Genomic DNA, 27454 nt, shown 5'->3' with positions numbered 1-27454 from the left:
ACGTGATGTGTGTACTGCTAGGCATCTTTGGTTTCCTCTTTTTGTGAAATTTAGATGGAAAATGTGTGCCTTTTTATTGTTTGAGTCACTAATCAAAAGTTGCTAAAAGTAGCCAAATAAAATTTTAAAATAGCTAAATTTGTTGCTAGGTGCTTTTGGAAGAAAAAGTTGCTAGGGTAGTCTAAAAAGTTGCTAAATTTAGCAACAAAATTGCTAAATTGGCAACACTGTCCACGCCTAACCTGTTACATGTGCGGCAATACGAGGATCAAACCATTTCGCGGGGGTATATGAACAGAGATAAATTACCATAAGAAAGATCAATATTTTATGCTTGAACTTAAACATTTAGCCTATCATGTTTAGACATATGTTTAAGCACAACCGCCGAGCAGCTCTTGTCTGTTTATACTTTACAACACTTTTTGGCGTATTCCACGAAAATGGTCTATTCCAATATCTCGTGATCACCAGGCAGGACGCAAACTTTCCAGTCAGTCAATCTTGTCGTGAAAAGACGTTCCTGAGTATTTCTGTTAACTCTCTGTATTTAAAATGCCTTTACTTTGTGGCGGAACATCTGAGGCGAAAGATGCAAATGAAGAGGTGCAGAAAATATGCGATGAGGTTGGTAATTTTACATTGCCGATAAACAGAAGTAACGTTAGTGATGTATCATGCAACTACAGACTGACAGTTCCCGTTTTTCCTCAGATAAAGTCTCATGCCGAGGATAAAGCTGGGCGCAAGTTTGACGTTTTCACAGCCAGATCTTTTAAAACACAACTTGTTGCGGGGACAAATTACTTCGTTAAGGTACGAGAAAAACCCTGTGATTTTATAAATGGCCTTGTAGGGGTATCCTGTTAAGGCCAATTCACACCGCGCCGACAAACGCCAACAGACTAGTCTGTCGGAGTTTGTTGGATCAGTGTGTTTGTTGGCGTTGGTCGGAGTTGGTTTTAACCCGACTGAACATGTTTAATCGGCGTTTGTTGGGCCGTGGAATGTCTGAGCAGTGATATGATTTTCCAACAAACAACAACAAACTCTGACGTAATCTGACCTGGCCACGAACCTTTGCCATGACAATGAGGCAAGACTGCAAGTAGGTGCTGGGCGCGCTTAGGAAAATAACTTTAAAAATGGCAGGTTTCTGGACAAACCAGAAAGAGGAACAGTTTTTGGATCTTTGGAGTAGGGTGAAGCTGCAGGCCCGGAGGCACAACTGCACACTCAGACCTGCACGCTCAGACCTATCGTTTTTTTCAGACAGTGCCACCTGCTGTTTGGAAGATTATCTAACCTGATTAGATAAGATTACCTAACCTGAATTCAATTGCTGATAGATTGCAACTTACACTATTTTTCTACTATAAAATATTACGCTATGACTGAATGCATTATTATATAAAATATTACACATACTAGGTTATAATTTAATAGCCTTATAGCATTTTAAATTACATTTGGGACATTTCTTTAGTTGCTTTGGTTTTTTTTCGACCATTTTTTTTGAAGGGCCTAGAAATGCCAGAAGTGGTTGGCAGAGTCGTGGCAGCAGAAGGAGGCACATGAATGGTGGGCAGAGCTGTGGCAGAAGTTGTGGTGGCTTTAGTGTGAGGGGTTGGTGTTTTTGTTTGCAGAGTCCTAAATGTTTAATAAAATCAGGTTTTCTTAAAATTGTTGATTTGCAGTAGAGGCAGTGATAATGTGGTTGACTTCTGCAGAGGCGTCCACATCTGTGTATTGTAAATTCTGAAAAACGGCAGTATAAGATTGCACTTTAAGTTTGTCTTACAATTTTTCACTATAATAAGATGTACACTTGCAAATATTACCTTCATGCTGGACCGATCTATTGAAATGTGCCTGCAGATGCGTTTGCACTTTTGCCAACCGTGTTGGTTGGAAAACTGAGGCATCACAAAATGGGCAGTGGAAATGACTGCAGCATTTGGTGCTCTGTATTAGTTCTGGCAGAGACCCCCCTTTTTGAATTGTAATATCCATCTGGGAAAAAATACACATCACACGCAAATTATTTAGACAACCCAACAGAGCTCATATTGTCAATTCCACGCAGTTTACTTGATATACTCCTGGCAGGCTCCTCTGGAGGACTCCAGGTAAGCTCCAACTCATGGACAGCCCTTGACAGAACCCTCATGAGCTCCTTCTGGAGGTCTGGGGGCCCCATGCTGTCCGGCTGATCAGACTCCGATCCCACCCAATCCTCCCTCTCCGAGGCCGAGATGGACATAGAGTCATCCCCCTCCTCCCGGCTAAAGGATACAATGCACCGCATTTTATACTGCCTCTCGAGCTCGTCAGTATGCGATTTGCATACTTCGCGTCATTTGGACTGGCGGGAGCCAATAGGACCTTCGGAAAGGGTGGGAAGGGAAGGAGTTCCCATAACGGAGAAATATCTCCGTGATGTCTCGTGAAAGCTCAAGAGGGAACAAATGTTCATCCAAGCAGCAGGAGGCACTGTCTGAAAAAACGATAGATCTGAGCATGCAGGTCTGAGCGTGCAGGTCTGAGTGTGCAGTTGGGCCTCCGGGCCTGCAGCTTCATGTTGGATCTTTGGGAGGAGAGGCCAGAGCTTTATGCGGTGGGTGTGGCCGAGTATACCAACCGCAACGCGAGGGGCAATGCGATCAGATCGATCGCTACTGCGCTTGGGAAATTTCACAACGGAAATTTATTTGACAATATATTATTATTATTATAATAACTGCCTTACAATATTACCAAAGACATTAATAACTGTATCATTTTGATTGTTGTTACAAGATCATCCATTTTTCCCCCAAGTTAACTCTCCCTGACTTGAAGTCTGTTGGGGCAGTGTGAACATGACAGTTATTTTTCATAAAATTCTAAATCCAGCGGCCAACGTGTCTGTTGGCGTTTGTCGGTGCGGTGTGAATTGGCCTTTAATGTACTGAATATGACTGCATTCTGAAATATATGAATGTGTCTGAAAATGTCGGTCAAAGCAATCCACATATATAATACTTAACAGCTATAAAGTTTTTAAAAGCATTGTTCTAAATGATGTTTTTAGGTGCATGTAGGTGGGGACGACTACATTCATCTACGTGTCTATAAAACTCTGCCCCATGCTGGAGAAAAACTGGAGCTGCACAGCCTACAGCCATCCAAGGCTCATCATGATCCAATTGAATACTTCTGAAGCAAACTAAGCAAATCATCATAAATACTGCCCACTCATGCAGTTCAATGTTACCATTTTTATACAGTAAATGTTTACATTAACACCTGAAGATGCATGTTAACTCAATCATTACATGTGATGACCTTTAAACTGTATTTATTGATTAGTGGGTTCATGGGTAAACACTACCAATCAAACTCACTGTGAATTAGGTAATCCCTTAAATACATGTTTCCATTATGTGTTTGGCATAGTTAATTTTCTCACCCGCATACTAAAAACATCGCTTAACTCACATCTAGTTACCCATGCCAGAGGTTTGGTCTTCACTTTTTGGGTTTTGTTATTAGTGATACTGATGCAGTAAACAGTTATTTTAGATGTAACTGCCTATAATGTACAATATTCACATTAAATGGATGGATGAACTGTTTTAAATGGTGTTTTTTTCTTTAAGGCATATTTTTACTTGCTATTCAAGTTCTCATAATAGTGCAGGATTATGTGAGCTGGGTTTTTATCAAAGGTGCTTTAACCCAGGATTTGTCAGATTGGGGTCTGGGGACCCCCCAGGGGCAGCAATGGAATGCTAGAGGGGTGTATGGGAGAGTTTTTAAGAAAAACTGTGTAAAAATAAATAACAAAAATAAGATTTGAATAAATAAAAAATAAAAATGTTATTAAAATAGGTTAAAATAAAATTATATTTGAGAATATATTTAAGTACATTTTAAGATAACTAATACATCTAAGAGTATAGTACTAAAATAATAAGATTTTTTTTTTTACAGTATAAATTGGGTCTAAGTTTTAGGATGGTCCCTCACACAAGGATCATCATATTTGGGACTCATGGCATCTAAAAGACTGAAAACCCAAAATTATCTCATGGCAGTTCATAACTATTTTAAGCTTTGGTGAATTAGTGGCTAATTTGTATGAATTTATCATTTGTACGATCTGCTCACACCCCAGTGATGGTTATGTTTAGGGGTGGGCCTTCATGCATACTTTTGTCTAAAAATCATACATTCATACAATTCAAATCGTACAAATTCATACGAAATCGCCAACTCGTAAAATAGTTATGTTTTCCCATGACACCAGGTTGGAAAACTCTTAGGCTTTAACCTTTGACACAGGTGGCCACGTCAACATCTGAGAACAGATCAATAATCTTAATGTCTCCCCGTTCACTTCAAATGAACATTAGTCACTGTATTGCAAAGCAAATAACAGACAAAATTTCAGTAATTGGAAAACATTTCATGGTTTATAAAATCTTTTGTACACTATTTATACAAAAAGGTTTACAGGACTTGGACAACAGTAGTGTTTCTTCACTGTAGAAACACAAAGCCACAGAGCGTACTGATGGAGGAGGGTTTGTGGGGTGAGTGACAATGTCCAGGCTCAGCTCCAGGTGTTTTCCTCAGAACAACTGTGTGGTTTACGTTGACAACGGAAGTATTATTCACTTGATCTTGGGAGGGGTGTAGTGAATTCGGCACCTTTCGTTGAAAACCTGGGGGAAAACGATCATTAACAAATATTTCTAAATGAAAACCACTCGTCTTCAATAGGATCAATTGGAGACACTCAATAACTCACCTTCAGACTCCGGTCATTGACCACTTCTTCAACATTTAACTCAGACTGCATGAGTTTTAACTGTAGTGAAATTAAGAAAAATTATACAGAAATCAAACAAGATTTCAACCATTTGTAACCCAAGTACATACTGTATATACAGGCATTACCTTAGTTTGCTCTTTCCTGAGTTGCTTGATAACTGACAAGTTGTCGCTATCTTTTGCCCTCTCTTCACGTAACTGCCCAACGACAGCAGAGGTCTCTGTAATACATGACTTTATTGCCTTATCTCTGGAAAGATGAGCTTCCATGAGCTGAAAGGCATAGGCAGTAGAGAAAAAGGGCTTGTAATTAGTACATCACAGAGTATGACAGTACACTAAAACCAGTCATACGTCAAGAACAAAAATAGGGGGTCTCTAATAATCATTTTAGATTATTAAAGAGTACTCTTCACGGTGATACATACAGATTCATAAAGTTCTTTGCAGGTCTGTGTGGCGTCCACTTTGCCTGAAAAGGATGCAGTGGGCACAGTGGTATTGAGGGCATGGACAATTCTGTCATCTATGGTGCGCATCACTTTTAATACTTCCTACAGGACAAGAGGAGAGATGTACAGCTTATCAATGTAAATAAAACTTCAACTTTAAGTCACTATTTGTTCTTGTATTGTAAGTAATGCAATCATCGTTATGTTGTTCATATGCTTTTTAACCATTGCTGTGCTGAATATTCTTTACCTAATTTGCTGTAAAAATTGCTTTTAAATCTCTCATTATGTTGTATCATCACAAAATCGTGGATTTAATCTTTTTGTTAAGAAATACAAGGCATGTGATAACAAAGAAAACAAGTTGATAAAAAGATTCAAGCCAATATCCACAAGCATAACAGGAAATTTACAAGTAATTTTTGTAGGCTTGTCATTTCTAACCGGGAACATCGCTACTGTAATAAGGGAGAAAAATATCTAAAAAAAAAAAAAAAAGTTCAAGGTTTTTTTGGGGGAAGTAGTTATACCCTGTGTGAGCGAAGTCAGTAAGTTTTAGTCCAATGAGATAAAATTAACTAGCATTTTCGTGAAAACACATCAAGGGTGTTGATATTTGCCACCTACCGATTACTATTTTCTCTAAAGGTAAAAACCCTTGGTAACTATCACATATTACGTTTAAAAAGTGTACAGTATAACTACATATACATAGGTAGCTGACAACATTTCAAAGAGAGTACTGCAGTGTTACAAAATCTATTTCAAACTACATTTTCTAATTCTTGTGTAATTACTAAGGAACACTAGGAATACCTCAGAAATAATTAAATTAATTAGAAAACACTAAAAGATCATTTGAATCCATACATAATGATTAAAAAAAATGTCACAACACCTACATTATACACCTTTCGCTATACGGTCAAATAAACTTTAACTAAAAATCCTGGTGCTGAAAAAAATTCATGAATCCATTTTGTCAACAACCCACATATTACACAATATGTACTTAATGGCGTTAATAAAAAAAGAATTTCTGTATTTTGTATTGTGTATAAATGATAGCTCATATAATGCATGCATTTATATTTATAAAGAACGGCACAGTTGCTTAATCGCTCATGTTTGTTCTGCTGCTCATTGAATCTCACTACTGTATGTAACAGTCCACGAGGGTCGGTCATTCGCACAGCATTCGCATTAACATCACAACCACGTGTTCCCAAAAAATTCAGTGTGCGTTTATAAATCCTGCATAATTTTATCCTGACCGCTGACAACTTCGCACGTTTTACCTGAAACATTGAAAAGTCCTCACAGTTCAGAACTCCACCGGGCGCCGCCATAGTGGACTGAAGAGGTCCTGCGCGCTGAGGGTGTCCAAATACTGCCTGGATTACATTTGCTACAAAACCGTTGTACTTAACATTTATTAAACAACGTTACATGTAATTATTGAGTATTACCGCATGCTTATACTATCGTGATCCAACCTAACAGAGACAGAATTATTTCTCACGATAAAAAGGATCAGGATAAACGTGGGCGTGTAAAACACCAACGTGATTCATGCGAAATGTTTTACAGGAATGCAAATATTATGTATTATGTATTTTATTTAACTTTACTTTTAGCAATACCATTTACAACTACATGCGTGTTACGCTGACTTTACATAAGTATGTCCTCAACAGGCGGCTGCTCAGTAGTGATGTTTGCTCAGGGTCCTTCAGTAGCTCTGCGTTCGCAAATGAACTCGAGCTACTGACTTTCAGGTAGTTAGAGGAACTGAACCTGGCATTGTCATTTGGACATCATTTCATGGCTTAAAATTGTCTTTTTCTTTCATCATATTTTTCTTCAAAAGTCATGATCTTCAACATGATCAGAGGGCCTCGCGCTGCCTTTGGCACTTTAATAGGTCAGTATTTTCTGTATGATCTTTTTTTTGGAGCATATGATGAGTTTTGGCACTGGGCACAGTGGGCATTCTTCAAACACTTATCGGCATAAAACTAGCAATGAAAACATGACTATAAATAAATTGTGACGTAGTTTCACTTTTCGAGACTGGCATGATTGGATTCATAAGATTGCTTAAAGTTGTTGCATGGATTTAATTAATTTTAACAAAAATAAAATGTTCAAATGAATTAAATTTAAATAATTATTAAACAGCTGCTAAAATGATAAATCAAAAGTTTAAATGCAATGTCATTTCCTCTTCTGGGGAAAAAAAAAACAACAAAAAACGTTTTAAACTTGCATCAGCGCAAATGTAACAGGAAACAACACAATTGCGTTGTGTAAACATCATCATACAACCAAAATGTATCACCATGACAGACTTAAAGGGACAGTTAAAAAAAAGTTCCACAAAGGAATTAAAATCAAACTATCTTAAAACAACACAAGGGTGAGTAAATGAATTTACAGAATTTTCACTTTAGGCTGAACTATCCCTTTAATTTCCTCCTATAGGGCAGGTGAGGAGAGGTGTGATGACCACAGGGAGCAGAAGACTGTGCAGCAAGCCTCAAGAGGGGGCATCCGCACCCCACCAGGGTCAGAACTCAAATATCCATTCACTTCTACCTACCTGCATTAGAAGGCGGGCATATGACATGACACAGCACCTGACATGATTCAGCACTTTTACATGCTGATTGAATTGAATCATTCCAGCACGTTTTGTTCCATAGAAGGTTTACGATTCAAAGAAGGAATTCAAAAGCAAGAAAAAAAACACACGTAACATGCAACAGTGTAATTATGATGTAGAGCAAGATGAGATCCTGTTTTGGCTGTTCTACAAGGATCGGATTGTACAAAAGGGAATTTCATTGTTTTCCCAATGGACTAACTTCTCTTCACGTTGTGCTTCCTCTCTCCTTGTTGCTTTTAGCTCAACGGCTTGCGTTTAAAGTACCAGGCTACCGCCCATCAGAATGGGATAAAAAGATGCTGGTGTGGTCCGGGCGATTCAAAACCGCAGAACAGATTCCAGAGTTTGTGTCGTAAGTGGGCTATTCCTGTTTGAGACAAACCCCCAGCTCCAGGCATACTTCTGAGCATATAGTTGGTGTATGAAGTCATGTGGCTAAAGTTCTGCCAGCATATTGGTAGAACACGAGGCGTCTGCTGTGAGGTTCAAACGAGATTTACTCGCAGTGTACTGACAGGTAATTAGTGTAATTCATGGTATCTGGAGGGAGATCAGAGTGGACTCTGTTTGTGATGTTAGATGCAAAACAGAACAGGCATGTCCTTTACAAAATGATTTTTTATGAGGGATGGTTAAAAATACTGATTCATTTGAACGGTTCAGATATTGGTTCTTAAAATTCTTAAAATCCCAAAGATTGTTTTTACTGTGCAGTTATTTTTTTGTCACAGCAAAGGAAATCATATTTTATATTAAATTTTTTGTAAGTTCTCAGTCTTTATTGGATATGTTGACATTAAAAGAAAAAAAACCTTGTACCTCGAAATAACGTTAAGAAGCATCTTTTCATCGAGTTGCAATATTTTCGCAAAAACAATGTGCACAGCTGCACGCGGCCAGTGACGCTGGATTCAAAAGCAAATGACTCTTATGAACTGGTTCTTTTTAGTGAATCAAAAGCACACAGCGCTACCAATGAAGCCCGATTCAAGAAGAAATTACTCTAATGAGCTAGTTCTTTTAACGATTAATTCAAAAAGATGATGAAGACCTGTTTGAATTACTATTAGCATTGAAATCGAATTAGAAAAGATGGGTCGATACCCTGCCATTTCTTCATGGATGTACTATTTTATGAAATAGTGTTTTCTATACTTATGAAAATACTGCGCTGTTTTCAGATTTGAGATGATTGATGCTGCCAGGAACAGAGTGCGTGTGAAGGCCTGCTATGTCATGATGACACTGACCATCCTGGCGTGCCTCGCCATGGCTGTCTCTGGCAAACAGGTAATAAAAAGTGTGCTGCTGTATAAATGAAAAGCTGTCTTGGCTTGTGTAATACATGGCTGTCATATCCTTTAACCAATACCTTCAATGACAGGCGGCGAGTCGGAATGAAAATCTGACCTCTCGTAACATGGAGAAGAAGACTCGATGGAGAGAGGAGGCACAGAAAGAAAAGGAGGCGGCCACTGCACTTGCAGAGAAAGCCCAGTGAGATGCATCCATCAGAGCTCCCAAGGCCCATCTCTCAGTGTCACCTGGGATCATACAACAGCCAGTTATTTCATGTCAAACGCCATGCACCATGGGAACTCCGGTGGACTTCCTTCACATAGTACACAGATTTTTAGAGTAGTATATATATACAAAATAAAGATTTGAGATTTTTTTGTGATTTTGATCCTGTGATTTTTTTGTATATATACATATATATGAAGAAAAATAAAATGGTGTTCCACTGATATTTCGTTAACTTACTATTATTTTTAGTTTTATTGTTAACTTCTTTGTTTTGTTGCTTATATTTAATAATGTTAAAACTATATGAGCTCTACATTGATTTTGTGATGCCTAAGTTAAATTGTAGTATTCAATACTACTGATTCTGTTCTATTTTAATCTACTTATTTCAAAACAGTATTTATTTAGTCAAAATGGTATATAGAATTTTATCAGCCATAACATGAAAATAATTATCGGCTTGAATAAAAGCATCTGCTAAATGCATAAATGTAAATGTTATCGACAATATCAGAATTTTGAATATTGACGCATAATCAGTTTTCTAAAGTGTTTTTGAAAAATCACATACCCTGCCTTTAAAGGAATAGTTCATCCAAAAATTTAAATTTGCTTAAAATTGACTCTTTCTCTCTCAGGCCATCCAAGATGTAGATGAGTTTGTCTTCTTCAGAACAGATTTGGAGAAATTTAGTATTACATCACTTGGATCCTCTGCACTGAATGGGTGCCGTCAGAATGAGAGTCCAAACAGCTGATAAAAACGTCACAATAATCCACAAGTAATTCACATGACTCCAGTCCATCAGATGACATCTTGGGAAGTGAAAAGCTCTGTTTGTAAGAAACAAATTCATCATTAAGATGTTTTTAAATTCCTAAGAGTCGTCTATTCATAATATTGCTTTTTCCGCTGAAAAAGTAATCTCGTCTGAATCAGGAGGGAAATATGCACAGATCAAACAGTTTCCAAGCAAAAACAGTCCATAACAGTTCAGTAGATTCTGATGTGAGAGGACAACAGGGATGGACTTTTTCAATAGAGGAAGTTATTGTGGATTATGGACTTGTATTTTGGCCAGAAAAAAATGGTTTAAAGTTATCATTTTATTTCTTAAAAACGTGCAGCTTTTCACTTCACAAGATGTCAGCTAATGGAGAGAGGACAGAGTTGTGTGGATTATTATGATCTTTTTATCAGTTGTTTGGACTCTCATTCTGGCGGCACCCATTCACTGTAGAGGATCCACTGGTGAGCAAGTGATGTAATGCTAAATTTCTCAAAATCTGTTCTGATGAACAAACTCATCTACATCTTGGATGACCTGAGGGTGATTATGTTTTCAGCAAATTTTCATTTTTGAGTGAATTATTTCTTTAAGGTTCTCCTAAAGCTGATGTTTATTGTCTGTGTTTGATTAAAATGACCAACCAGAAGTAAAATAGCATAGCTATTAGCACTAAATTGCATAGGAAAAATTATTTAAATCTTAATGAGTGCATGTTCAAAAAGGTTGAGTAAACGCATAATGACTGGCCCTTTTGTGAATGAAGCAATGATGAATGAGTCTCTTACAGATCTCAAATTAAATCACTTGACCACCGAGCTTCATGAAACAGCATTTATGCAAATGGCGTAACAGAGAACAGTTACACAATCTCAATACGACAGCAGTATTGAACACAACGAGCTGGTCATATCTTGGGAAGAATCTGACACTGAAATAAGAAAACCTAAGTAAACAATCATATCTTGAGCTAATACCCAGTAAATCTTAAGTTTAAATTTGTTGATAAAGTCCATTTGTTTGTCATTTTCCACCTCCTTTTTTTAAAATGAGGATTATGGCACCTTCGGTATTAAGAGATTCTAACCCTCGCAAAAATACAATAAAATAAAACCGAACAACAAAACAGAACTGAACAACTTTCTGCTCTGTATTTTTCCGTATTCAGTTCTAGTCACTTGGAAAATATGGTGTGTCTGAATGTGTGCGCGCATTCAGCATGATTAGACATTAATATTTAAGTTTGTCTCGCACACACGTCAGGAAGCTAAAGCCTTTTCAGCTCAATTTTCAACAGCTTGTTAAAATATGTTGGAAGCTTTGAAAGGGTTGGAGTTTTTTCAGCCAGGATGAGGCAGCGCTCTTAAATACTTAGTGTTTTCTTTAAGTACATCCCGTAATGCAGGTACACGCCATTCCTCTTCACCTCAATATCCTGAGAAGCTTTTCGGGGGCCTAAAACAGACTACAGAGGTTCGAATCTAAACAAAGAGTGTCTGTTCTGAACGTAAAGTGCCAATGAAGATGATGCTCATGTGAAATTGTCTTCTTGAAGTATCAAATGGTCTAATGCACAGGATACAGGACCTGTCTTTTTGTCTGTCCAGCAGTCTCAGTGAGCGGGAAGACTCCAACTCCCAGAATTCCAAAGGTGCAAATGTGTAACCTAAAAGGAGAGGCGGAGCCTATACAGTTCAGTCACTGTCGGAATGCATGTTCAACGCAAGTCAAAGTAAGGGACCGTCTGACTGGCATTATCAGTCAGAAAGCCCAGACCCCTCAGTATGTCTTTGAGTTGTCTGGGTCAAATGAGAAGGTAAAAGTGCCTTGCATTTAGCAGACATCCGTTTTGAGTTTTTCGGCGCATATTGGCTGCGACTTTTTTTGGGTGGGGGGATTTAGAGACATGCAAACACAGTCACACGGTCAGTCCAGTGTTTTACAACAGATGGAGAGCAGATCCCTTGTCAGAGTCAATATTGCAGTCACGTCACACGAGCTGTGCTTTCCCAGCCTCGATTAAGTCATCGCTGGATGCAGTTTTCCTGAATCGGGCTGAGGGACTGATGGGATATGTGTGCTTTGAAGGGCTGAATGACAGTTTAATGAAGGAAGTGGGATATTTAAGTCATGTGAAAAGATCTACTGGTCACGTTTTCTGCATCAGGAGAGGAAGTCGCTATCGTTCTGGAGCCATCGTTCTGGACCGGGCCAGGGAAGTAGGACAAGAGGAGGGAAATGGGTTGACCGGCAACACACGCTCTTGTATATCACACCTTAATTAAAATGTCCATTTGTTAAAACCTTCGCTCTGTTGGGTCGGGGGACGGGGGGTGGGGTGCCGCTCACCCTCCAGGGTGGATTGCTTGGAGAAGAAGGGGGTGGAGGGAAGTGTTAAAGTTGGAAACCCTCCATGGGAGCCTCACACTGCTGGAAAAGGAACTGTTGCTGCTGGAGGTCAACAGCAGGTGCCAGGGCCGGATCTTCATCCTCTGTGCTGAAGTAGCGCTCGATCAGGTCAAAAGCCTTCTGGTAGATCTCCTGGTTCTCATGGCCCTGTAGAAACTCCAGTTTGTCCAATCCTGGTGGAAAGCAACAGAAAAGTTTTTATTTTTTCTCTATATTTTATGTTGCCATATTCATTAATTTTGGTCAGTTTTACTTACAACTTTTCTAGTTGTTGAGGGTAACATTTTAGTCTACAAGGAAGTTCAAAATTTAATCAAGCATTTTATTTATTAATATGAACTTGAAAATTAAAAACAAACATGTTATCTCCTTGTGAAAACCTGATCTCCTGAAATTAATGACGTTGGCAAGATTAACAATGCTTAACATTAGAAGGATTTAGTGTTGAAAGGTTGGGATGTAATGAAGGGTCTGAAAACCCCAGAGAACTAATTACAGGCATATGATCAGCTAAGGACAAATAAAGACAGAAAACCTGTTTTTTTTTAACCCCATTCAATATGACATTACAACAGCAATAATTAAATAAGTTACTAATTAAGTTATAAATGTTATTCAAAATATTATTATTATTTAAATTATAAAAATCAAACAGATAAAGAAATATATTATAATTGCAATACCACATATAATTAATTTAATTTTTTATTTTACAGAAAAACAGCAGAATTAGAATACTAATATTCACATCTGTCTAAATTCCTCTGCTTTCAAATATTAAAACAAAGCTTTTTTGGCAGAAGATTTCAGGAAGACCTTATAGCCAGATATTTTTTTTTAACTGCATGTACTCTGTACTGTAAGCTCAGTTTATTTTTTATTTTTTGCACTAATTTGTTTGTCCACTAGGTGGTATCACTGGCCCAAGTTGTTGTTTCAGTCAAAAAAAAACGGATAAGACAACTAAAACAGAAGGCCTGCATAGACCAGTGCTTTTTTTGATGACTTTTGGCAAACTAGCACAGATACTGGTCAAGAATGAAACCTTCTAGCGCTCATGTGTTTGTGCACGCTATCAAATGTACACTATAAAAAAACGCTAGTTTGTGTGTCAGAAGCTTTAAGCCCAAATTGTACTTCAGTTTTCTTTTGTTGAAAACAGATTCATAGATGATTCTCATTGCATTCTTTCAGAGATGGTGTTCGTTTGGAGCAGCATTTACTGTGAACCAAGCCGCTCAGAGACTATTTGTTTTCCATGAATTTACGCAATTGGGCGGGTCATACTTCTCAGGTCAGAAAATATGGAAATCTGTATAAATATGGAAAAATCACATCCCTGGAATTAGCAAGTGTGATGGCTTAACATACCATATGCCTCCTCAATGAGGGCGCAGTAGGGGTTGATTCCTCCTCCTCGTTTAGCTTCCAGCTCACCCAGTCTTAGGATGTTCTCCAAGCCATTCAGTGCCACCTGTACGATCTTTGAATCCATCAGCGTCAGGAGGTCACATAAGGGCTTGATGCAACCAAGGTCAACAAGATGCCTGAGGAGAATATTAAAGCATTGAAATATAAAGTCGTCTTGGTTACTGAGGTAGGAAGTGATCTGATCACAAATTGTCACAGGAGAGGCATGTTAAAGCAGTGATTTGTCTCACCTGATCTGCTCAGAAGAACCGCCAGATGTGGCGTTTGTGATGGCCCACGCCGCCTCCTTTCTTGTACGGAATTCGGCTACTTGCAGAATATTTATCAAAGGGGGCAGCAAGTCTGCATCCATCACCATCTACAAAGATCAAAACAAAGATTGTGAGATAAAAAAACAGACACTCAGGACATTTTCAGACCTGCAGATTATTTGATTTGTTCCGAAACAAGGACTTAAAATGTTACAATGTTGCATTTTCTTCTTTGTTCAGTTCGCTTTCACAAGGCAACATTTCAAAGTGTACCAAAAATGTCTTTATGCAAGTTTGGTTGCATAAAGCAAACTGCTCTAGAATTCGTTTTTAATCGGACAGTGACCACCTTGTTCAGGTGATCTCAGACTAGGGCTGGACGATATGGCCAAATTTGATATCAAGCAGCTCTGCTCATGAACTCTTCTTTATCAGATCAAATGAAAATGCCATCGAAACTTTTCTGAAGACAGTCAGTTCTCTTCAGAGATACATTCATATAAAACACCCGCGCCGTGTTATGAATTTGAAACGTCAAACCACACAAATAAATCAATGTATGAAACTGTAATGTATATCGAAATATCGGAAATGTGTTTAAAAATCATATCACCGTTATTGAAAAAAATTATATTGCGATACATATTGATATTGAATTATTGTCCAGCCCTATCTCAGACCCATTTTTTAATTCGGATCTGAGCTTGATTGCCATGTTTATATATGCCAAAATTAACCAAACGGAGGAAGAAAACATGCCAGGTTCCAAAGCAAATGCTCCAAATGAGCCAGGTGTGAAAACGCAAACTGTGTTAACTGTGTAAACATGCATGTACCTGAATTTGTGCACGGTTCCCGGCTGTGATATTGGAGATGGTCCAACATGCCTCTTTTTTAATGGACTCTTTCGGGCTACTCAGCAGGTGAAGAAGACTTTGCAGGGCAGAGCAGTTAAGAATCACCTGTTCATGAGAAAACAAATGATGTTACGGCCAAAATATGTAATAGCTACAACATTACTGCAGAGGAGGAAAGAAAATAGCTGTTTCACCTGAGTCTGTAGGTCATCTCCTGTGACTATGTTCCCCACGGCTCTTAGAGCAGGAGACACCACCTTATATTCTGCATGTCTGGAACACATGGAAACATCACCTCAGAAAACTACTCTTACTCTAAGGATTTGAAGTAGTCATTAAAATCAGCTAAAACAACTAAAAAACAAGATATTTCTTATTTTAATTCAACTAATTGTTTTCTTTATGGAACCAGGGTTTCTACATTCTTGGAAAACATGGATATATGAAGTAGCCTAATTTTAAAAAGTGTGATTTCTAGACTTGAAAGGTCATATAAATGTATGAAATCTTAAAACTCAGTCTATATTTGAATATAAATTTGTATAGTTATGCCAAGCTCTAAAATATTTTTGGTATCCAGCAAATCAAAAACAACTGGAAGAGTCATGGGGGCTTCAAATTTTGTCATCAATAATTGGGGCCTCAGAGTCATAATAGTTGAGAATCACTGGCTTAAGCTATTCATTATTCTTTCCATCTGTTTTTCATGTCTTACAGCAGCAGCTCCACTAGTCTGCGGCAGACTCCCGAGTCAATAACAGCCTGGATCTTCTCATTGGGACCATCAGACAGATAAGAAAGAGCCCAGCATGCATCAGCCAAAATGTCGGTATCATTCACAAAGAGCAGCCAGGACAGAACGCTGAGACACGGCGACACCTGCATTAAAAGACAAATACAACTAGAATCTCACTTTAAGTTTAAAGGCGTGTATACTCTTGTGACTTAATTAGGTTTAATTAAATTACTTCATTATCAAGTTCATGTTGATTTATGTTGGTTTAATAAAAAAATGTTAATTAATCCATGTCATTGTAGTATAAACAAAAATGAATTCACATTTTCATTAAATTATAAATCAACATTAACTTAAGTAATTAAGCATAATTATTAATAACATGTTCTAGCTTGAGCAAACATGACCATGATGATGTGTACATGCTACCCACGGCAATACCATTGAGGTTTGTGGCTTGTGAACTGAAGTATGACTGTGGCTGTTTATGTGCTTGCTTGTCATTTAGCAGGCACTTTTAATCTATCATGCTCTCCTCATTTGCATACACTAATTCAGCAGGTTCTTTTATTCAAAGTGACATAAGTGTGTTTTGTACAATAACAGCTAATAGTCATAAGGATTCAGCCACTCTAACTGTAAAGATAGGCCTCTGGCTGCTAATAATTGATGTGCTTTAGTCAAGTGTCCCAAGCTACAATAGTGAAACTGTTGTTTGTGGGTTGCCCCTTCCTGCAAAGTTTAGATTTCCCAACTAGAGCCTCAACCGCTGTCACTACACAAATACACAGGAAGAAGTCTCTTGTGTTCACCACGGCTGCATTTATTTGATAAAAAAAAAAAGTTAAAACATTATATATTGTGAAATATTTGTATAATTTAAAATGTTTTCCATTGTAATATATTTTTAAATGTAATCTTGGTGTTCAAAAAACATTTCTTATTATTATCAATGTTGAAAACGGTTGTGCTGCTTAATATATTTGTGGAAATTACCGTTAGAGTGGCTGAATCCTTATGACTATTAGCTGTTATTGTACAAAACACACTTATGTCACTTTGAATAAAAGAATCTGCTGAATAAAATTATTAATTAAAAAGAATTCTTAATGACTAAACTTTTGAACAGTAGGTTATAAGGCATTATTATTATCGGGTTTTGTTTTTTTGCATTATTATGTCATGTTGCAAGTCCGATATAAATAAGAAGATAAAATCTAAATTTTAAGGTCTAAGATATTAAAATTCTCAACTACTTTGTATAAAAAATTTTTTTTAAACTAAGGTCAATCTGTTTGAATTGCTACAAGTGAATCTGAGCTTCACAGCATTATAATGTACAACATGAAAAATGGATATTCATTAAAAATTATATTCAACAGCGTACATTAATAGTGTTTAAAATTAGCGTTAGATGATGGTAAGGGTAATCTAAATGTAAAAAGGGGGGGAAATTAGTTATAATTAAATACCTAATAGTTATGGTAATATGTTTCAAAATATATATAAAGTAATTTTTAAAAACAGGCTTTAACGGATATTGTACAGATATAATGTGCATCCCTACTCTTCCATTTCTGTATAGGTACTTTGGAACAATGTGTATTGTAAAAACCAGTAAACAAAAATTTGCTCAGAACTGCAAGGAAACAGGAGGTGACTTTTACCTTGGCAAAATCTGGGGGTGGGTTTTTCCCTCTGCACAGGTTAGACAGAGCCCAAACTGCGTTCCTCATCATAGTCAGACGATTTTGTTTAGCCAATAACCTGGCATGAGAATCTGTATCATTAGAGCTATTCAACAGTAAGGTTGTTCTAAAACAAATGGTTGCATGACTTACTGTACTAGAGAGGGTAGAATATTGCAGTCCAGAACATAGTCCCTGCACTCGGTGCTGTCACCTGCAATATTGCCTAAAGCCCACACCGCCTGCAGTGGAAAAAGACAGTTTCAATCACAAAGTTAGTCCTATTTTTTTATACCTAACTGGGTCCATTTGTGCCCCTTCAGCGAGATGTTTACCTGTTCCTGTACATCCTCGAAATCCGAGCTGAGCATCTCAATGAAAATGGGTACCGCCCCAGCCTGGATGACCACCCGCGTCTGGTGGGATGTTCCTGAGGCGATGTTAGTCAGAACCCACGCTGCTTCAAACTGCACAGAAACAGGACATCTGTCACCATACTGCAGAAAAGCATTCACTAGTGCACCATTCCAGAGCCAAGGGGATAAAGATAGCGAGGAGACTTGCAGAACATACACATTCAAATAGTGTAAGCATGTGCTGGGAGAGATTCGTGCCAGATGACTCACTGTCTCGCTGCTGTGACTTAGGGGCTACGTCTGCAGGCTGTTCCTCTGCTTCTAGGCTGTATAGTTCGTTTTGATATCACTTAGATACAGCTTACTAGGCTCACCTGTAGCGTGCAGTTCTCTCTTCTTTTCAGGAACTCAACAAATCGCTCCACGACACCAGGGGTGGCAATGACCTCATCAATAGGGGGATTAGGCTCTAATGGAGGGTTAAAGATGGAATTAGCATCCTTTTATCATAAATATGATTATGCAAATGCCTGAATTTCAGTCTTCGGGGTCTTTCACCTTTAGATAAGAGCTTTCTGAAGCGCTGTGTTCCAATGAGCTGTTGTTCTGGGGAGCTGGAGAAGATCATCTGTATCATGTCCTCAGAAATAACACTTCCCTGTAATGATAGAAAGACAGAAAAAGTAATAATCTATTTTTTTCATCAATAAGTAAAAGACTGTGATTAACTATTGTTTTATCTCTCTCACCGTGATTTGGTCCATATTGTTGGCCTGTGATTCCAGGTATCCACCGTCCAACATCCCATCATCCTCCAATGTTCCATCCTCCTCCGCTGTGGCCACATTTCTGCGCTTGAACAGCTGTAAGAACACATAAACTGTGCTCAATAAAAATACCAACATGTGCCACATAACAGTCCTAATGTTGCATTTCTTTCCTTGGAAGGAGCAAGCGAGTCATTTACTTATTACTGTTAAAATATTTTCTCCTGTAGAATCAACTAGAAGTAAGGTATTTGCAGGCTGACTATTTCAAATGCTGTAAATATTGTGCAGCTTTTAATAAGGCATTATTCTGTATTTGTTTGAGCATTTTGGCCAGTCTGAAAAGGGATGTAACGATTAACCGCGAGCCGGTTGAAAATCGATTCAAATATGTGACTATTCAAATCGGTTGAGATGCTAAACAAATCGCGATTAATGTATGCAGCATCTTTGTTTGGATCATGATTAAAATGCAGTGGTTGCCTCTAATTTTAAATGGAAAGAGCACAGACAAAGCCTTATTTTGTTTATATGAAGATATTTATTTTATTTGTGTTACTTATTTATTTTAATTTGGGGCTTGTTTTAAAATTTCAATGTAGTGTTGTTATTTACATTTCCATTATATTTAAATTTTGTCATTTAGCAGACGCTTTTATCCAAAGCGACTTACAAATGAGGACAATAGAAGCAATCAAAACCAACAAAAGAGCAATAATATGCAAGTGCTATATTAGTATATTATTATAGTGTTATATTTCAATTTCACAAAGAAATGTGCAGCATTTTGTTTAAGCAATAATAAAAGGACACATTTAATTTATAATGTCTTCAAATCACATTTTGTAAAAAAAAAATAAATAAATAAAAATCGTGAATCGAATCGTGAGTTGAGTGAATCGTTACATCCCTAATGATAGCCATTTAATAAAAACATATTATAATGCTTACATTTCCTCAGTTATTCAAACAGCAGCGACAGAAAGGAAGCAATCAAAACCAACAAAAGAGCAATGATAAGTAAGTGCTATATTAGTATATTATTATAGTGTTATATTAATTTCACAAAGAAATGTGCACCATTTTGTTTAAGCAATAATAAAAGGACATTTAATTTATAATTTGTCTTCAAATCACATTTTGTAAAAAAAAAATAAAAAAATAAAAATCGTGAATCGAATCGTGAGTTGAGTGAATCGTTACATCCCTACTGATACAGTAACATTGTAGAAACAATAAAACATCTTTATTAACTAAAACCTGCACTGCTATAAAGGCAGGTCTCAGTAATGATGATTTTTCTACTGTCGCAGTAGTTCACATTTTCACAAAATTAAAATAAATATATAAACAAATATTAATAAACAACAAACAGATAAATATACATATTACCGTTCAAATGTTTGGGGTTAGTAATATTTTTCAAATTGATCAAATGTGACAGTAAATACATGGAGTAATGATGCTACAGATATATATACACTTATCTTTAAAAAAAATTTATAAAACAAAACACTACCTAGAGTACAATAACAAAATACAAAGCAAAGATCCACAAAGCCACTCCAGCTCTCTTACTTGTTCATCTTTCTTTTGTTTGCGAAGTTGCAGGCCTTCTTCCTCCCTCCTCCTCCTCATCTCATCTGTGTTGAGCGATTTGTTTTTATAGCTTTTGAGACGTGCATTGTCCTTCCCCTGACTCATGATGTTGCCTGCTGGAAAGACATGATCAAAGCAAGATGAGCAAAAGAGGAATCACCAAGACTCATTAAAATAGTTGCTTGATCTCAGCTAGATGACAGGCTTTGAACGATCATTTAATATCATGTTTCCATCAGCAGTGGCCACATAACGTACACCAATCATAATGCCAGATAAGCATGCACATCCGTCATTTGTGACAAAACTAATCTGACAGAAGCAAAAAAATACTAATGCAGTCTGAGCTGTAACCTACTCATACGACCTCGTCTGTCACTTAGCATAATATTTCGAGCATAATATTTCAAAAACACAAAATCATTGTTTTAATGTACTGTGATTAACCAACTGGGGAAGTACGGTGACATCGATTAGTTACAATTTTTACTCTATTCACCTGTGGTATTTTCCCTTAAATGACAAAAGAATATGAAGATATTAGTAAGAAACAGAACCAGACTGGATCTGTCAGTGTGTCTCTAACCCTCTTCTCATGGGCAGTGGCGCTTCAGCCCGCAGTGAAGGGGAGAGAGAGACCCATCCAACCATCTCCACCAAAAAACACCGCGCTAAACAAACCAATCCAACCGTACATAGCGCCTAAGAACCGGATACGATCGATTTAAGTCAATAAAATGTCATTTTAGCTCCTCACATGGTAGTGATCATCGACTGAAGAGCAGGTTTGTTGGTAATATCGTCTTAACGCCAGACTCGCCTCCCCCTCCCAGATCTGCGCAGCAGCCTGTTAGCTCCCCTGCTAACCCACCCAACAAGGTTGTCCGACTGCTAGCTTATAATTATGTTTTAACATTTTTATCTTTTGAATCTAGCATCATATAGATTGTATAAAAGCATTCAAACACAAATAACCCACACTGGCGCACTAACCTGTCAAAACGGTCTCGTTGATCCCTGCGTCGTTTAAGCTGCTACCGTTCAGCCTCCGCCGGTATAGTGATACTGCGCATGCGCACTGGGAGAGAACATCGTGTGCGAAGCGCATGTCTGGTTCTCGGTGTTGCCAGTTTAGTATAACGAACAGTGTTGACATGTCCACTTTTCATAATAAAGTGGTCTTTTTTAAATAAAGGAGCTTATAAATATGGGCAGTCGCGGGGTGCAGAGTCATTTTGTGCTTATGTAGCCTACTACTTGTTTCACTTCTGTTTCAGTTTTTATAACCATTTCTTACTATGTAAGTTTTTTTTGGTGTTTGGCTTAGTGTTATGTTAGAATCATTATTATACTCTTATACCTTTTGTTCTTTACTATTTTGAATTGTTTTTAGCTTTATTTTTTTGTTTTTCTTTTAAATGTTAAGTTTTGAAATTTTGTTGTATTCATTTGTCATTTTTATTTAATTTCTTTATTTTTAAAGTATGTATAAGTAGTATTTATAACGTTTTAGCTTTTAGTTTTGGATCTGTTTTTAGTTGTTTTAATACTACAATTGATTGTTTCTGTTGTCCTCATTTGTAAGTCGCTTTGGATAAAAGCGTCTGCTAAATGACTAAATAAATAAATAAATAAATGTAGCCCTACAAAACGTATGCTGACCTGCTCTTCGCATATGTTATGCACTCTAAATGATACAATTATTATTACTCGATTTAAACTTGTTTCTTCTTTAGTCCCATGCCCAAATGATGCATAAATGCACAAGAGAAAGAGAAGATTATACATTGAGAGAGACGTGTGTGTGTGTATCACTATGGTTGACTAGGTCTTTTTTTATTTTTTTTATTTTTCCAAGCAGGTGTTTTTCCAGCAAGATCTGGCAACACTGGGTAACGAGGTTTAGTCTTCTTCGCTGCACTGTGTCATGCGTTGAGTGTTTCTCTTTAAAATACACTACACATATTTTATAGCCTATAATTATAATAGTTTCAACAAAAGATATACAGAAAGTCTAAAATAAAGTAAAACTATATTTAAATGAAGTATTCATTAACATATATTAAAAGATTTAGTACAATATAGAGTTTAACCATGTAAAGTTTTATACTTTCGATTTTTTATATAACACATTTTTGGAAAACTAACAATCAACAATAATAGGGATTTGGCAACCTGAATGAAATAATGCGAAGCGCAACACTGCTGTTTTATCTCATAATTCCCTTAACGCTGTAGGATTGTAGACATCACATCAGATTTAGGTCTATTTAATTTCAAGGTAAAAAGTACCCTCATATCGTCTCATCCTTCCCGAAAATATCGATATATCCTCCAGTTGTTCTTTACCGGTAGCTAGCCTACTAGACAGCTAGACAGACCGACTTTTCATATGCACTGTCATTGTGACTGCACTAATGATGGCATCTTTTCAGGTTTTACGTCGTTTGTGCGTGCTTACACTCAATAAACCGGTTTATCACGGTCGAGTTATCTCAGCATGTGGACTGAAGACTTCCACCGTCAATCACATTAACGGACAACCTGATTCAGGTAGAGCTGCTGGTAGAAGAAGCACTTACATCCTCTCAAAATAAGTGGATTTAATTGTTGCAGATAAAATTGATCATCTTTTGCAAGACAATATACCTTTTAAAGGCCGTATTTCAGTGAAGTCTGCAATGTCAGGTAAAGGGTGATTTATTATACAGGAATTTGAGACTTTTTGGTCCAATTCCCAATTATCTCTACTTGATAAATAACCACGATATTCACGAAAAACACAAATCAAAATATGCAATCTTTGAAGTAAATTAATTAATTTATTGTTTGTTTGTATGCATGTATGTAGCCTATATGTCTATTTACTGGCTTTTTATTTATTTATTCATTCATTCATTCATTGCTATTTTATTTATTTTGCATTTTATTTATAAGTGTAAGTCAAATATAAGTGACTTATAATATCAGTCAAAAGCTATGCTGAAAGGAACCATTTATTAACATATATATATATATATATATATATATAAATAAAGAGAACTATTTTAGTAAAGTCTGCTATGTCAGGGAAAGGCTTGTGTTATACAGGAACTTTGGACTTTGGTCCAATTCCCAATTATTTCTACTTGATAAATTACAGAGATATTCACAAAAACATACATCAAAGTATGCAATCTTTTAAGTGAATTCATTAATTCAGTCATTCATTGTCATTTCTTTTATTTGTTTGTTTGTTTGATTTAGAGGAGGGGTGGGGTAAAAGAATATTACTCATATTTATACATAGTTATAATACAGAAATACCACTGTTGAGAATATTGACTTATTTATTCATTCATTCATTGTCATTTTATTTATTTGTCATTTTGTTTATAAATCAAGTCAAAATGCTATATTGAAAGGATCCATTTATTAACATATAAAAGATAAAGAGTCATATTTTAGTGAAGTCTGTAATGTCAGGTATAGGGCCATATTTATAGTGTCAGTAAGGGCCATTTATTATATAGGAACTCTGGACTTTGGTCCCGTTCCCAATAATCTCTACTTGATAATTAACCATGATATTCATAAAAACACATAGCAATCTTTTAAGTGAATTATTTATTGAATATATTTATTTATTGACTGCTTCGTGTTTTAAAGTGCGGTTAATTGTCCTGACTAAACCACTTAGCAATTGTTTTGTTTCTGCTTATTTAAACAAAACAATTGTTTGACCCATCATTTGTAGCCTATCCCACTAACCAAACACACAGCCTTTATGTGTCTACTAACCATTAGCAGGATTTTTAGTAAAATGCTGTTTTTATGTTGCATGATTTTTACTGGTATTAATTAATGAACTTTATTTGCCAATAATAGAATATCAGCTCTGATCTTGCAGTGGTATCATTTCAAATAAGTCTTTGGTTGATTTTCACATTTTCAGTGTCAGCTGTGACATACGAACAGCTCAAAGCCATGCTGGCCAATCACAGCGTGCAGCTATTTGATGTCAGGAATCCAGATGAATTCCAGGGTGGACGGATTCCTGATTCTGTCAACATTCCTTGTAAGTCACTACTGAAGTGAAGAATCAGTAGAAGTGTTTCTTGTTTCTGTATCCACACTCACTCTCCGTTTTTTTTATTTGTCTGTCAGTGGGACAGCTTGAGGAGTCACTGAAACTCCCACCACAACAGTTTCAACTGCAGTTTGGGGTGAAAGCCCCTGAAAAGGAAGATGATAACATAGTTTTCCATTGCCGAAGCGGAAAAAGGAGTCTGACTGCTCTTGAAATCGCTCATCGTCTGGGATTCTCTAAGTAGGCTACTGAAAACACACACACTGATCTCATTATAAGCCCAGAACTCATATTATGTGGATGATCCAATTAATTAAATATTCTTTGTTGTTAGAGGCACTACTTGTTTTCTTTGTTTTTTTTCAGGGCACGGCATTATGCAGGCGGATACATTGATTGGGAACAGCGTGAGAAGAAGTAACAGGACTTACTGAGCAACATTTTAAATGAACTTCACGTCACTGCAACAGTCATATTAATCTGGACCAAAAATCTGGAAATAGAAGATAAAATTAAATATTGACAGTTGAAACTGAAGAAAGTTGCTCGTTTTGCTGTTTACAAAAATGTGAATCTGCGTCATTATTACAATGACTCATCAATTATTATATATGAAACATATTTCATTAAGATGTGAATTTCATTAAGATGTGAATATGAATTACTAGTGTATTAGAGTCAATATTGATATCGTTTAATGACTAATTACTAATATGATATTAATAATATTTGATTAAGTTGATTTTTAGAAAATTGATGGAGCAAACCTATTTCAGATAAATACTTAGAAATTGCTACTTCAGATTGAACCAGACGGATCAAACTATTTCTTAAAAAAGATACTGGACTGTAAAAACCGATGTGAATATATATTTACAAATGTGGTTCATTAAAATATTTTTAAAAGGCTCTGGGACAGTGATTAATTCTGAATATTGATCTGGACCATTAATCTAATATAAGATCAAATTTACAAATTTATTTACAAATGTGTTTAATTAAAATCATATTAAAAGACAGCACTTAATTCATCAGTACATATTGATCTGGACCATTAATCTGGAAATAGAAGGTCAAATTAAATGTTTTTTGCGAAATGGCGAAATTGACCATTTTTTCATACTTTGCCACTTGCAAAGATGTGAATCTGAATGACTTAGTGTAGTGGAGTCATTATTAATATAGTTTTAATGACTCATCAATTATTATAATATTAATCATAATAGAATTAATTTATTTCAGATAGATATTTGAAATAATTGCTCCTTCAAATTAAATCAGATAAATAAATTTAAAAATATATTAAAAAGCACTGAGCTGTAAAACCCAATGTGTGTATATGCTTACAAATGTGCTTCATTAAATTATTGTTACAAAGGCACTGGAATCTGGATAGTGATTAATTCATCAGTGCATATTTAGCTTGTCCTTCTGCATTGCGTTATTACCACTAGGTGGCAGTAATGCAATTAGGCAAAATAAGGGAGCGTTTTATGGCCAGCAAGCAGCGATACACGGTCACAGGTGCTCGGATGCTCATTTCACTGCTGCCTGTTTGGATGTGGTCGGCTGCACCTTAGTAAATAGCTGTCAGACTGATACTGAACACAGATCAAGGCTGGCACATTTTTCATTGGAATGCAATCAAATCAACAGACCTTCCTTCATCCATCTTGGAGAGAATTATTTGAGTGTCAATTTATATAGCGCTGTTAATGTGGAATTATAGACCGTAGCCTATATAGTCCATCAGATGTAAGCAGTAGCTTTGCAGGTATTGGATTTGGCACACGCTAGCTGTCTCGTCTGAGCCTGGGCCTTGTTCTCTGAATGATGAGAACAGACTATGATAAATGTGACCATGTCACTTTCACCCCAGCTATAATGGGGTCCACATCTCTGAGCTGGTTTGTAAAATAAAAAACCCAAAACTAATTTCTTTGTTTATCACAGGGGACCTAAATATGCCCGGGGTGTTTATTTGCTGTCATTTTTTCTCCATATTCCAAATTTCTATTTCACTTTATAGTCCCTCGTTTGCTCTTGTTTCTGATATTTCTGACCTCATATCTCACCCGTATGAGAGAAACCGGGGCAAGTTGTCACAAGGCAATGTATCTCAAAAATCAGATTAGACAAATGAGTTTTCTCTAGCAGTGGATTTGTATGTTGGTTCAAACACCAAGTTGAAAAACTTTGAAAAAAACATTAGTTATAAAATATAAGCATTTATTAATCTTCATGTTAAATTCATAATTTACTAATACATGATTCAAATCAAAAGTTGTATCTGTTAACATTATTTAACTGACCTGGGCAGACATGAACTAACAATTCACAGTTGACTAAAGTTAACAAAGGATTATAAATATGTAACAAATGAATTGCTCATTGATAGTTAATTTTAGTTAGTGCACTAATGATAACCAATGGGACTGTATTGTAAAGTGTTAACAAAAATTATTTTAGTCAACTAAGAATTTTAACTTAAGAGTTGTAAAATATCATTGCTCTGTTAGCAGGACAAGTATATTTTTCAAAAATGTCAGGTATGGGGCAAGTTGTCACATTTTTATTGGAGATTTTATTGGAAGTTATCATGTGTTTGAAATGTTATACATTCCCCCAAAACAATGGTTTGATATTTTACATATGTAGTAACCTTTAACATTTTACTGTTATCCAATTATATTATTTCTGTATTTCTATACAGTTTATTTGACATTTTATATATAATTTGTCATTTACAGACAGGTTAATTGCAAGTCCCATTGTGACAAATAACTTTATTTTGAGATTAATACATTTAAATGTATGTTTATAAGATATTTCTCTGACCTAATAGACGGGTTAATGGCAGCCCAGCTTCTATTGCGACAAAAAATTACCCCATATTGGATGACAACATGCCCCGCTATTGGGGCAGCGTGTTTCAATGAACAGTAGGCTATCATTTTTCCAAGGTAATACGTTTATTATATGGAAATGTTTATTAGCCAAGGCACTTCAAGTGTGCCTATATAGAAACTGACTTTCAA

At 36.5% G+C, this 27454-nt stretch overlaps 5 protein-coding genes across 6 annotated transcripts; 3 read left to right on the top strand and 2 right to left on the bottom strand.

Annotated features, from left to right (window-relative positions):
• The first annotated feature begins 455 nt into the window (after nucleotides 1–455).
• Nucleotides 456–3610, top strand: LOC107733105 (cystatin-B-like). Its single transcript, XM_016544601.1, has 3 exons — nucleotides 456–627; nucleotides 715–816; nucleotides 3074–3610. Exons 1-3 carry the CDS (start codon nucleotides 556–558, stop codon nucleotides 3200–3202), a joined length of 303 nt encoding a protein of 100 aa, XP_016400087.1. The 5' UTR covers nucleotides 456–555; the 3' UTR covers nucleotides 3203–3610.
• A 1005-nt stretch (nucleotides 3611–4615) lies between these two features.
• LOC107733097 (coiled-coil domain-containing protein 58) lies at nucleotides 4616–6930 on the bottom strand. Its single transcript, XM_016544590.1, has 5 exons — nucleotides 6569–6930; nucleotides 5247–5372; nucleotides 4945–5091; nucleotides 4796–4855; nucleotides 4616–4709 (listed from the first exon to the last, which is right to left on the bottom strand). The coding sequence occupies exons 1-5, from the start codon at nucleotides 6617–6619 to the stop codon at nucleotides 4659–4661; spliced, it is 435 nt and encodes a 144-aa protein (XP_016400076.1). The 5' UTR covers nucleotides 6620–6930; the 3' UTR covers nucleotides 4616–4658.
• A 46-nt stretch (nucleotides 6931–6976) lies between these two features.
• LOC107733086 (protein FAM162B-like) lies at nucleotides 6977–9585 on the top strand. Its single transcript, XM_016544582.1, has 6 exons — nucleotides 6977–7048; nucleotides 7141–7194; nucleotides 7755–7838; nucleotides 8179–8290; nucleotides 9120–9228; nucleotides 9323–9585. The coding sequence occupies exons 2-6, from the start codon at nucleotides 7143–7145 to the stop codon at nucleotides 9437–9439; spliced, it is 474 nt and encodes a 157-aa protein (XP_016400068.1). The 5' UTR covers nucleotides 6977–7048; nucleotides 7141–7142; the 3' UTR covers nucleotides 9440–9585.
• A 1488-nt stretch (nucleotides 9586–11073) lies between these two features.
• On the bottom strand, nucleotides 11074–21455 carry LOC107733038 (importin subunit alpha-5). 2 transcript variants are annotated; one of them, XM_016544546.1, is made up of 14 exons: nucleotides 21341–21455; nucleotides 20327–20463; nucleotides 18731–18844; nucleotides 18540–18639; nucleotides 18356–18450; nucleotides 17961–18092; nucleotides 17779–17867; nucleotides 17605–17704; nucleotides 15917–16080; nucleotides 15396–15474; nucleotides 15181–15306; nucleotides 14324–14451; nucleotides 14034–14209; nucleotides 11074–12835 (listed from the first exon to the last, which is right to left on the bottom strand). In XM_016544546.1, the coding sequence occupies exons 1-14, from the start codon at nucleotides 21453–21455 to the stop codon at nucleotides 12648–12650; spliced, it is 1743 nt and encodes a 580-aa protein (XP_016400032.1). In that variant the 3' UTR covers nucleotides 11074–12647. The 2 variants fall into 2 exon arrangements, with proteins under 2 accessions (XP_016400032.1, XP_016400039.1); XM_016544553.1 differs by lacking the exon at nucleotides 21341–21455 and adding an exon at nucleotides 21105–21302.
• Nucleotides 21456–22948: 1493 nt separating this feature from the next.
• Nucleotides 22949–24878, top strand: LOC107733065 (thiosulfate sulfurtransferase/rhodanese-like domain-containing protein 1). The gene is made up of 4 exons (XM_016544569.1): nucleotides 22949–23035; nucleotides 24282–24404; nucleotides 24494–24656; nucleotides 24783–24878. Exons 1-4 carry the CDS (start codon nucleotides 23029–23031, stop codon nucleotides 24835–24837), a joined length of 348 nt encoding a protein of 115 aa, XP_016400055.1. The 5' UTR covers nucleotides 22949–23028; the 3' UTR covers nucleotides 24838–24878.
• The last annotated feature ends 2576 nt before the right edge of the window (nucleotides 24879–27454 follow it).

This window comes from Sinocyclocheilus rhinocerous, unplaced genomic scaffold (assembly GCF_001515625.1).
Source record: "Sinocyclocheilus rhinocerous isolate Xijiao unplaced genomic scaffold, SAMN03320098_v1.1 scaffold1245, whole genome shotgun sequence".
NCBI lineage: Eukaryota > Metazoa > Chordata > Actinopteri > Cypriniformes > Cyprinidae > Sinocyclocheilus > Sinocyclocheilus rhinocerous.
This window is presented reverse-complemented; position numbering and strand designations above follow the sequence as displayed.

What these genes read in the sequence shown, in the direction of transcription:
- LOC107733065 (XM_016544569.1), top strand. An exon ending in TGATTCTGTCAACATTCCTT is followed by an intron (nt 24,405 to 24,493) that starts GTAAGTCACTAC and finishes TTTGTCTGTCAG; the next exon opens with TGGGACAGCTTGAGGAGTCA. An exon ending in CATCGTCTGGGATTCTCTAA is followed by an intron (nt 24,657 to 24,782) that starts GTAGGCTACTGA and finishes GTTTTTTTTCAG; the next exon opens with GGCACGGCATTATGCAGGCG.
- LOC107733105 (XM_016544601.1), top strand. Translation starts at nt 556, where the DNA reads ATGCCTTTACTTTGTGGCGGAACATCTGAGGCGAAAGATGCAAATGAA. An exon ending in TGCAGAAAATATGCGATGAG is followed by an intron (nt 628 to 714) that starts GTTGGTAATTTT and finishes GTTTTTCCTCAG; the next exon opens with ATAAAGTCTCATGCCGAGGA. An exon ending in GGACAAATTACTTCGTTAAG is followed by an intron (nt 817 to 3,073) that starts GTACGAGAAAAA and finishes TGATGTTTTTAG; the next exon opens with GTGCATGTAGGTGGGGACGA.
- LOC107733097 (XM_016544590.1), bottom strand. Translation starts at nt 6,619, where the DNA reads ATGGCGGCGCCCGGTGGAGTTCTGAACTGTGAGGACTTTTCAATGTTT. An exon ending in AGGACTTTTCAATGTTTCAG is followed by an intron (nt 5,373 to 6,568) that starts GTAAAACGTGCG and finishes CTTGTCCTGTAG; the next exon opens with GAAGTATTAAAAGTGATGCG. An exon ending in GCAAAGAACTTTATGAATCT is followed by an intron (nt 5,092 to 5,246) that starts GTATGTATCACC and finishes TATGCCTTTCAG; the next exon opens with CTCATGGAAGCTCATCTTTC.
- LOC107733038 (XM_016544546.1), bottom strand. Translation starts at nt 21,455, where the DNA reads ATGCGCTTCGCACACGATGTTCTCTCCCAGTGCGCATGCGCAGTATCA. An exon ending in ACAATATGGACCAAATCACG is followed by an intron (nt 18,640 to 18,730) that starts GTGAGAGAGATA and finishes CTATCATTACAG; the next exon opens with GGAAGTGTTATTTCTGAGGA. An exon ending in GAGATGACCTACAGACTCAG is followed by an intron (nt 15,307 to 15,395) that starts GTGAAACAGCTA and finishes TCTCATGAACAG; the next exon opens with GTGATTCTTAACTGCTCTGC.
- LOC107733086 (XM_016544582.1), top strand. Translation starts at nt 7,143, where the DNA reads ATGATCTTCAACATGATCAGAGGGCCTCGCGCTGCCTTTGGCACTTTA. An exon ending in GGCATCCGCACCCCACCAGG is followed by an intron (nt 7,839 to 8,178) that starts GTCAGAACTCAA and finishes TGTTGCTTTTAG; the next exon opens with CTCAACGGCTTGCGTTTAAA. An exon ending in CAGATTCCAGAGTTTGTGTC is followed by an intron (nt 8,291 to 9,119) that starts GTAAGTGGGCTA and finishes CGCTGTTTTCAG; the next exon opens with ATTTGAGATGATTGATGCTG.